We start from the raw sequence: 11,118 nt of genomic DNA, 5'->3' as shown, positions 1-11,118 counted from the left end.
CATCGCTTATTTTTAAAAAGGGGGTTATATGCATGTATGTCTGTGTTTTTGCGCATACTTATTTGGGTGCCCATTAGAAAAGGCAGTGTCAGATCCTCTGGAGTTGAAGTTACAGAAGGCTGTAAGCATCCTGCATGAGGTTTCTGGGAACTGAAGGTGGGTCCTTCATGGCAGCAACATGTAATCCTAACCTGAGCCGTCTCTCACAAAGCCCATTTTTTAATTGGGTTGTTTCTTCATATTTAGACATTTTAATTCTTTGTATAATCTAGACATTGTCTGTTGGATCTACAGTTGACAAATTTTCTGCCGTCCTGTGCTGCACCTTCACTTCCAGACAGTCTTCGTTGTTGTGCAGAAGCCACCTAATGACATTTGTCAATGGCCGATTTGACTTCCCATGTTATGGGAGTCCTATTCACAAAGTCCACACCTCCACTTACAAGTTGATGCACCCTCCCTGCTTTATTCTCTAACAATTTCAGAGTAAACTTGCAGGTAACTGGATTACACTGGCAAACTATTACACTGGAGCCACCCAGAATCAAGAAGACAAATACTGTACCTTCTCTTATGTGGATTCCAGCCTTGAATCACTCTTATGTTTAACTTGGAGTACAGGTGAAAGCAAGGTAATTATCATTGGGAGTAGAGACACTGAGGTAAGATGATAAAATGTAAGTAGAATGAGAATACTGAGGGTGGAAAGGTTCAAACATGGAGGATGTAGAAGGCTTAACTCAAAATGTGCTATGAACAAGCTATATGGGAGCCTATGATCTCACATGCCGACTTTAAAAAGTAGAGGGGCTGGAACACCGATAGCATAAAGGAACAGGAGCAGGGATACTGAGCTAAAGGTTTAAATGAGGATGGGAGCTGGGTAGAGAAATCAGAGGGTAGGGAATGGGTTAATCAAATTAAGCCTATATAAATAAGCCTATGGATGCCCACTAGTTCATAAACTAATTAAAATTTACAAAATGGAGGTGGGGACAGAGGCACCCTGACTAGCTTTGCTGTCTTTGTCTTTCTCTGGTGTCGTATCTAAGAAATCACTAACAAATTAAATTTTGTTAATCTGTGTCTGTGTTTTCTTCTGAGAGTTACAGTTTTGGATCTTACCTTTTAGGCTTTGGTATTGCATTTTGAGGGGTTTTATAACTTTAATTAATTAATTTATTCACTTTATATCCCTAGGAGGAGGATATTCTTCAATGATGAAAACAAAATGTAAGTCAAGGCAAGCCACTCCACATTATACAAACTAAGACAGGGAATGAGACACAATGCAGGGGGTTAAGGCTATGTTTAAAAACAAAAAAACAAAAAACGAAAAAACAAAAGCCAAAGGTCTGAGTTCTCCTTCACAGCTTAAAGTACGTTGTTCCAGAAAAATCTGCTTTTTAAACACCTATGCCCAGATCTATAAACTGACACAATACAACTAAAGATTCCCTTCAAATCCCACTATTCTACTGACTGTTTTGTTAAGAAAAATATTCCCAAATCCTGAATAAAAAGTGATTTCAGTGATGCCAATAAATCGGAAAACAGGTAACAGTGCTGAGCATGTTTCTTGGCATACAGTTAGCACTTCACAAACATAAATTATAAGCACAGAGCAGACGTAGGGAGAGGGCAAGACAGAGAAAGGAGTAAGAATGAAAAGGAAGAACACACAGCTTGGCATGGAGTATTTTCTAGAGCTAGTTCTGTCACTATTAGATGTTCAAGCCCATCCAGACCCCGAATCGTCCTCTGACAGGGGAAATGTTACTAAAACCTTTTGATAGGAAATGAAAACAGTATTTCTTCACACTCATTTTTATTAAACAAATAAGGCTGGTAATGGAACAGTTTTTATTTAATGCATAAACATATAAGTCCCTTTATTAGAGAAATTATACTTATTGGTAAGTATGGTCAATGGTCACATCTATGTTTTAATTCTTTAAAAATCAAAACCAGTAATTAGGATAGACTCTATGTCCTCTTCACTACATCGTGAAGTGTCTTGTGTAGTCATATTCTATTGTTGGAATGACAGCTTGTACAAATTTCAAAAAAATTAAAAGATACCTGAAGATCTTTAGCTAAGGAAAATAAGATTTGTAAATAGTGTTGTTTTAAATCCACAATAATTGTCTATTTTTCAAAAAATATAAAATCTTATATTAAGCCTATTAAAGTCACCTAGTCATGCAAGTTTGTATCTACTTAAGAGAGGTGCTCACATCTGACCATCTACCCCAATATGTGAATTTGAAGTTTCTTAATGAGAAATGCACATATGTTGAATTAACTTCAGTATTTATAAGTTCAATGTTATATCTGTGTTTAAATCAGTATAAAACTCAATTCATTTACTTTGCTCCTTTACTGCTTACAAATTTTCTATAATTTATAGGAACTTAAAATGAAATAATTATGCAAACCACTGTAGCAAATGAAAAATAAATAAGGGACTCTAAATTCATAAGGAATATTTGACAACCATAGAATGAGCTATACTGTACTATTTCCATTTACTAAAATGGTGACATATTTTGAAATTTTTTCTTCTATTGTACATAGAAACATTGTGAGCTTACTTAATTGTCAATAGGCAACAAAATTATTATGAATCAGCCATAGCAGTGTAATACCTTGCCTTCAGCATAGGGATGAATGTGAAAGTTAACATACATTAAGATTCCAGAGATAAATCTTGTTGGACTGAAAGCCCTTGCTCTTTGTTCCAGTATCAAATCAACCCAAAGTTCCTCTGTGGAACATGCTTTATTAGAAGCACACAGGTTATTTATTATACCTTTAAGGTATGAGTAATGTCTGTCTCTCACTGAATAGTATAAATTACAAAATTCAATAAAAACCTATGTCCAACTTAATTCAGGTTACTTAGCATGCCAATTACTGACTGTGAATGCTCTGAAGAACCCCTGATATGGACACACACATCTTGAGAGGAACACCACAAGTTGCTTGTGCCTCCCATCCACCCTGGAGACTGCAGAAAAGCCAGAAGATACTTTTCCACAGGAGAAAATTTACATGTTTTACTTTACTTTTAATTATCCCACTTAACTTGAATTCTTTGCTTCAGGAAGGCCTTGGGTTGACACACCTTAACTTTACTGTCACCTGCTGGGAACACACATTGTGCTAAGCACTACCCTTGTAACAAGGTACAGTTAACTGGCACACAGAGATACAGTGTCTAACCAGTGAGTGTGGCCTACTTTTAATAGTATAACACATCCTAGATAAATTATATTTTCACTAGGACTTCCATACATGAGGAGGTAAAACAAACTATAGGTTCTGTCATGAAGGTTACACTAAATTTCTACAACGAACAAGCAAAACTCTGTAGGAGCTATTTACAACTACATATATATATATATATATATATATATATATATATATACAGGTAAGGATACATATGAACGCCAAGCTCTCCCCCACCTTCTGCAACTGTCTCAATAATTTTCTTCATCACTTCAGCATGCCTGTAAACAACAACAAATCTTATTAGCGTGGATCAATTCGATCGAAATAGGCTTTATTTATTAAAAAAAAAAGGCCTACTGAAATACCTGGAGCTAATTTTTAATATAAAATAATGAACCTATAAAATACTCTTTCTCAGTTGCTGAGCCATGAAGACACTTTCAATGGCGTGGGTAGCTATTTCTAAAAGTTATAATCATCACAGTAAACACAATGGAATCTGCCAGCTTTCTGATACCAGAGACAGAAAACCATAGGGGAAAATCCCACCAAATGGTATGTAAAGCTACAGGTGTTTGCTCTGGAAACTGCAATACTGTATGCAAATCAAAAAAAAAAAAGCACGAAAAAAGCTGTGAGAGTCCTATAATGTATGACTAATCTATGACTGAAAATATCTGTTTTGACTGTAATGTGAGTTTGAGCATGGGCATGTGCACATCACGCACATGAATGTACATGTGAGGTCACAATTTTCAGGGCTCTCTTCTCTCCTTCCATAGTGGGTTCAAGGCTTATGGAACAAGAGCTTTTACCACTAAACCATCACATTAGCCCCTGAAATGTTCAAATGTTTCTTTAGCTCAGAAGAAAAACTATAACTGAAAGGTTCAATAAAAGCTAAGAATCAGTGGTAAGTTTACATTTTCCCCTATGTTATGAGTATTATTTATCTAACTCTACTTAAAGAAAAACTTTGGATTCACATGTAGATAGTACTGTCTCAAGATTTTTATACACAAATTCACAGATAATACAAGTCTCTTCTACGATGGAAATTGAGTGACATCAAATCTATAAGATATATAAACTAAAAAAACAGCTCAATACACAAAACAAACAGCTCTTCATACATTCATGCCTTACCTATACAATGCTGTATCAGTTCTTAAATCTTTCCCACACAGAGAAAGATCCTCTCAGAAAACAAGAATATGTGGACAAGCAGAGTCCAAGGCAGCCTCTGGAAAAGCCTAAGACTGTTCTTGGATAGGGCTTCCAATTTTTTTTTTTTAATCTTATTTCACCCTACTTCGTATAATAATTATTTGTTTAATTAAAATGTTTAATGTAATTATCAGGTACTTATCTCTTCTTCTCAACAAAGTAAGACTTGTGAGAGAGATATATTCCACTCAATTAGCACCTATTAAAACTCATACTAAGAGAACAAACAGACTGACTCTCAAAAATAAATCTCTTTAAATTTTAAAATCAAAAGGAGACCACCTGGTGCTGATTATAGGCTGAGTCTTCACTACAGAGAGAGGGAAGGGAGAGTAAACCTACCTACATACACTTAACACAAGTCCTTGCACAGTGTATATAAATGGGGAAACAGGAGAAGAAAAACAAACATAAAACAACAATAACAAAATCCCACAATCAATGAATCCTTATTACTTTTCACAGAAATATTAAAAGCCTTGCGACAATAAGCTGGAAAATGGAAGCAGGCCTTCCCTTGGGTAAAAGTTGAGCAAATAAGAAGGTTGCATAAAATAAGAGGACACCATAAACAGTTTTTGGCTTTGGTAGTTTTCTGAGGCAGGATCACACTGTGCAGCCCAAGATGAACTAGAATTTTCAATCCTCCTGCCTCAGTCTTCCAAATAAGAGTTTTGGGATTACAAGTGTAAAGTGCCATGCTCGCCTAAACAAATTATTTTCTTGAAAAATTGTCATCTAATTTTTGAATAGATTATCAGCATTTTCATGAGTATTTTTCAATGGATCATGAATTTGTTATAAATTACTAAAAAATAAAATCAGGTGGCTTTTTTTGTAAGAAACATTTGAAACAAATCATGCATCTACGTTCAGCTTGATTTTACCTGGATTCATGAAAACACACTGACAGAGAATACCAAACCACAAAATTCACTTGACTTGGGAAGACTAAAGACTTCCTAAGTGAAGCATAAAAGAGTGTAGAGACTAACTTTCTTCCACTAAAAACAAGAGGAGATAAGTAGGCCACACAGAAACAGCACAAAGTTAACCTTATATTCCACACTCGTGTAAAGATACACTCACAACATTGTATACCACATATAAAACATGAATGCAATGAGTTTACGACAGAACTACCTAAGCTACTGGCTAAAATGAAAAAGATCAACAGATTTATTCTATAACTAAACAAAGAAAACTGAAACAAAATTCTTAATACTACATTTAAAATAAATTGGTAACATTTATCTTTCTCTTGCAAGAAAAACATTTCGAAAAGATGAAAGATAATTTCACTGATAAAATAAAATTTTCTGTTACTGATGTCTATACTTCCCCAAATAATGAACTCATGAAGTTGACACGCACAACAACAAACAAACTCTCTCTCTTTCCCCATATGCATATGTACACCCAGACCTGCAGGGGTGAACTGAACACATAGGAGGTGGTGGAAGATGAGGATGGTTTTCAATGGTCACTGTTTTCTTCACATGATCTTGACTGATGTCTTCATACATGTGCTCAACTGTTAAAGGTTGCCGTTGCTGAAAGCATAAAAAATGCTCTGAAACCACTATTTAAGCTTTTAACCTACACCTGTTTATACATATTTATTCTCTATATCACTTGTAATTTACAATTTCAGATTATTTGGAATGACCAGATTGCTTGAAAAAAGAATCTGAACACTCAGGCCCCGTATCAGCAGCCATCACTTAATGTTGAAAAGGTGCCACAAAAAGGAAAGCCTATAGAGGTCACTGCAAAATTTTAAAAATTTACCCCTTAGGCCCATTTCATTTTTTGCTTTCTTTTGACAGTCACAAAATTACAAGTTAAATGAGCTGATCTTATTTCAATAGCAGCAGAATAAAAAGTGGTAAGGAAAATACTATGTGATTCATTTTTTTTGTAAATATTTAGATACTCCACAGATGCAATCCTGACAAAACTATACACATTCAAAACTCCTCATGTTTGAATCAATACACTTAATGGAAAAAAGTCAGTATGCAATGTATTATTTGTATTTAATACTCAGCACTGTCACACTGAATAAATAGATTTAATAGATTAAATAGATTTAATAGATTCTAAATGTGAATCAAGTTCAATAATCATAAAACAGTAAAAAAAATGACTTCAAAAATTTAAAAGACCAAGCATACTCATGGATCTAATAAAGAAACTGAATTAAATCCACCATTTTAAAGTATTTACTCTGTTTCTTTCTATCTTACCTCATCATAGCCAAACAACCATAGCCGTGGTGTTTGGTAATATTTGTCGTAAGTAATGTACAGGTCATAAGTTCTCGTTTGCAATATAGCATCCTCCCCTCCAGCATCAGCTTTAGCTTTACAAGCTTCTACTATTTTTCTTGTGTCTAATGTGGCCTGTCACAGAACAGTGGGACAAAATTTAGAGTCATTAAAAATTATTCTGAAAGACCATTATCATTATTAAAAACACCAAACTCCCAAGTTCACTCAGAAAAATTATCTTAAAAATACATCAAATTTACAAACCTCATCTGTTTCCAACAATCCACTCTCTTCATATTCTTTTACATAAAAAAGAAAAAGAAAAAGTTTACTGAGTTAAAGTTTCAAGACTTTAACCTTTTTAGTTTGATATATTATTAGCAAAGTGACATGAGTTTTGTTTTGTTTTGTCTTTTCTTTTTGAAAAAATTTATAGAACTTAAAACCTCGGTATAAGACTTTCTGTTCTTCTTAACAAATTATGGGCTTTTACCTCACTTAAAGTATTTTTCAGACTCTCTCTGACATACCCAAGTGGTATGAAGTGCCCTTTGAGGCCATTATTAAGTAAAATAAGACTTACTTGAACACAAGTACTGAAAACATGACAATGGTCATGATGACTGAGATGCTTACAAGTGATGGCCAAAAAGCATGCAGAATAAATATGCTCGGCAAAGGGATGATTTATGTATCACGGACAAAAGACACTGCACAAGCATTAAATGTCATCATTTTACTCAGAAAGCATGTAATTTAAAACTTAAAATTGTCATATTTCTGGAATTAACTTCACATTTAATATTTCCAAGGCAGGGACTGCAGGGAACTGAAACCACTGAAGTCAAGTTATAAGGTAACAACTGCAGCAAGCTACCTTCAATGCGTTCTTCAAAGTTATAAGTGATGTCAGTTTCCCTGTGCCCAAAGTACATTACTAGTTTCCACCTTAGTGGACTCACAGGCCACTAATAAGCCAGTGTGACGTACTCCTGCACCCTTGGAACACTTTCTTTTTATGACTTTCATTTTTCTAAAATTTATTCTCTCAGTGCAGACATGAATACCTGACTTTATTTTGCAACTCCACTGGATGACTAATGGGCACTGAAAATCATATATGTAAAACTGACCTGATTCCTTTAAAACTAATTACCCTCAATTAATGGCATTTCTCCAGCTATCGAGGTCAAAAATGACTAAGTCAGTCACACTTGACTATCCTGCCTTTCACATTTCACATCTAATCCATCATCAAATCTCTTTGGTCTTACCCTCAAGATATTACAAGAATTCTGTTCTCACTGCTACCATTATGATTCCATTCCAGCTCAAGCTACTATCATTTTGCCTATGTTTTCAGAAAAGCTTCCCATTTTCTTTTTCCAACATGACTACATATGGAATTGAATTAAAATTAAAATGGCTGGGCACACCTGTAAGATATTTTTTCCTAATTAAGTCACTTCTAATTCAGATCTTTGAGATGTGAAGATGTACTTTTAATCCAGATCTTCTGAGGTTGGGAGACACACCTTTAATCTCTTTCTGATCATACTCTCTGCTGACAACCTATAGAAAACTCCTTTTTTTTTTTTTTTTTTTTGCCTGCTTTCATCCCCACTAACAAGTCCACTTAGAGCCTACTTCTTCAGGATTCTGATGTACACTGAAGATGAACTGAGCACATGCAGCCTCATGGACTGAACAACTACAAGATTCTTGGACCGTTTGTTCAGAGGCAGCCATTGGTGGATTAACTGGACTAGCCTGTAAGTAGGACTCTCTACCATCTGGCTTCCAATTACTTTTCTGACTCCACTCTCTACTACTTTTTATTCTTCTCTAGCTCTGGAATACTTTATACAAGCGACAAATGTTCCCACCTCAGGGCTTTTAACCCCTTCATTGCAGGTATATTCTTCTTGACTGACTTAGCAAAATACTGAAATAGTACTCCCCCAAGATATCCTATTCTCTCATCTCATCTTTCTCTCTTAGCACTGAAAACATCTAACACATTTATCATTTCTGTATTCTTACCTTGCTAAAGCAAGAATTAGAAAAGATCATGTCTGCTTCACCTCCAGCATAAACTGTATCTCAACATATATTTCTTTTTAAAAAAATATGAATGGGAGAGGCTAACAATGACACAATAATAATATTTAATAGCTGCACAAAAAAATAAAAGGCCCAATGGCAGACATAAAAGTGAAGGAAGAAAAGTCAGCATCATAGAAATAAAAGGAGAAAAAAATAAGAGAATGTGTTTAACACAATCAAACAATACAGAGGCACTAAATACACTAAGATTGTGTTTGACAAGGAGGTCATCACATGAAGATAGCAATTCCTTTATCTATTCTCAACTATCTGAGATTTCATTTCTATCAGAGATTAATGAAGCAGAAGGGGCTAGAAAGGTGTGGCTGAATGGTTAAGAGCACTGGTTGCTCTCGCAGAGGACCAGGGCTTGGTTTCCTACACCTACATGGTAACTCACAATTATCCATTACTCTAGTTCCAAGGGACCCAACAGATTTTTCTAGTCCTTTATGAACATGATTATACACTCTTACATGCAAGCAAAACACTCATACACAAAAAAATAAATGTAAAAAGATAAAATAGAAACTTTGAATAGTCATGTATTTAGAAAAAAATCCTATTACTCCATTATGCTTTGAATGTGTAACATCATCCACCACAGGTTCGTGTTTTGAGTGTTGCTGTCTGACAGCACTATTTAGAAGATTGTTGAAACCTTGAAGAGGTAGGGCTTACTTTGAGGAACAAGTAAATCAGTAGGGTGTGTTCCTGCAGGCTACAACTTAGCCCTAGGTTTTAGCTGCTCTCTCTCCTAGTCTGCTACTGTGTGAACAAACCCATCAACCACACGTTCCTCACAACATCGACAGGGTCAACTCCACCATGTCCTTCCCACTAATAATGAACTGAAAGCTCTTAAAAGTGAACCAAAATAGATCTCCCTTGCGTCTATCATCTTAACATGGTGATGTGAAAGTAACTAAAACACCATTCTCCTAGAACTGTTGGTTTTGATCCTTTGTAATAATGATTCATTAAAAAAAAAAAAAAAAAAAAAAACCCTTGCTTTCAAATCCATGGCCTCTTTTCTCATTAACTGTTGTTGTTACAGGTAGCAACAAATATAAATATGAAAATATAAACTGCTTAGTCTGTATAATGTTACTTACAAAGTACGTTTGCAAGAGTATTTGGCATTGATAACCAAGTGGTGTGCTTCCTCCCGGGAAGACTATTTCTCACATTCTCAGAAGTCCTTAGTTACCTGTAGTTCTTTGTGTAGAGTTGAGGTCTCCCACCCACTTTGGCATGTCTACTGCTGTTCCTAGTTCAGCTCACATTTAGGCAGTCATGTTGGTGAGACTTTAAATGGATATAGTTTCTAATAATATTAGAAGCCACGATATCACAGCAAACCCCTATCCATTGGCTCTTACAATATTTCTGCCCCTCTTTGGTAGTATTTCCTAATATTAGTTGTGGGAGTTGTCTTGTAGATGATGATTCTTATCTGGCAACCTTGGAGGCTATTTCAAAATCTAAAGAATAAAAGAGGATTCTGCATAGCTCCAAAGTCCCCATTAAGACTCATTCTCTTTCCCAGGCATGATACAGCCCTGGAATCCCAGCACTCACAAGGCTGAGGCAGAAAGATCATCAATCTTGGACCAGAATGAACTACATAAGATCCTGCTTAAAAAACAAAATGAGCTACTATCTTTCCAGGGCTAAAAGCATAGGACTGCAGTCCTAACACTAAAAAGGTGTTAGGTGGGAGGATTTCTGAGCCTAGGTGTTTTAAACCTTGACAAGACAATAGATACTGTATACTGCATTCTTCAGAATTTATGATTAACAGTCCTAGTAGAAATAATGTTGTCAAAATCATGTTCTAAGTAAAATAGGAGAATCTAAAATCAAGAGAGTTCTTATTCCATGTGAAGTGTAAGTATCCTAGAATCAACAGTCTACAGGTATTAAGCAAATCTGGTAATACCTTCCATGTCTGCAGCTTCTCCTTCATCTTCCTCTTCTTCCTCATCACACAATGCTGAACAATCTTGGAGTTTTATACTGTCCTTTGAAATTAATTATACTTAAGTTAGGCAAGTGTATGCTCAGTAACTCAAATATTAACTTAACTCATACTTAACATAAAATTTTTATCAACAGTACTTATTTTTTTCACAAACATTACTGGACAGCCTATCACATTCAAGGTTCTGTTCTTGGCACTGGTAATGCAAGGTGGAGAAAACAGACTGAGTGTCCTCCCTCTGACTGTCTGCCTTTGCGGCTTCTGTGAATGGTTGTATGATTGTGCACCACTTAG

At 35.4% G+C, this 11,118-nt stretch overlaps 1 protein-coding gene across 2 annotated transcripts in view; it reads right to left on the bottom strand.

Annotated features, from left to right (window-relative positions):
* Positions 1 to 1,811: 1,811 nt before the first annotated feature.
* Atg3 (autophagy related 3) overlaps positions 1,812 to 11,118 on the bottom strand; it is a 29,179-nt gene continuing 19,872 nt past the window's right edge. Inside the window, exons 7-12 of one of the 2 annotated variants that reach the window (XM_060370476.1) lie at positions 10,783 to 10,864; positions 6,999 to 7,033; positions 6,711 to 6,866; positions 5,836 to 6,014; positions 3,444 to 3,512; positions 1,812 to 2,082 (exon numbers count right to left, since the gene is read on the bottom strand). In XM_060370476.1, the coding sequence (XP_060226459.1) occupies positions 2,001 to 2,082; positions 3,444 to 3,512; positions 5,836 to 6,014; positions 6,711 to 6,866; positions 6,999 to 7,033; positions 10,783 to 10,864 (603 nt within the window). In that variant the 3' untranslated portion in view covers positions 1,812 to 2,000. The remainder of the gene's footprint in view (positions 2,083 to 3,443; positions 3,513 to 5,835; positions 6,015 to 6,710; positions 6,867 to 6,998; positions 7,034 to 10,782; positions 10,865 to 11,118) is intronic. The other variant, XM_060370477.1, reaches the window with a different exon arrangement.

This window comes from Meriones unguiculatus, chromosome 17 (assembly GCF_030254825.1).
Source record: "Meriones unguiculatus strain TT.TT164.6M chromosome 17, Bangor_MerUng_6.1, whole genome shotgun sequence".
NCBI lineage: Eukaryota > Metazoa > Chordata > Mammalia > Rodentia > Muridae > Meriones > Meriones unguiculatus.
Note: the sequence above shows the minus strand (reverse complement) of the source record. Positions and strands in the feature narration are given on the sequence as shown.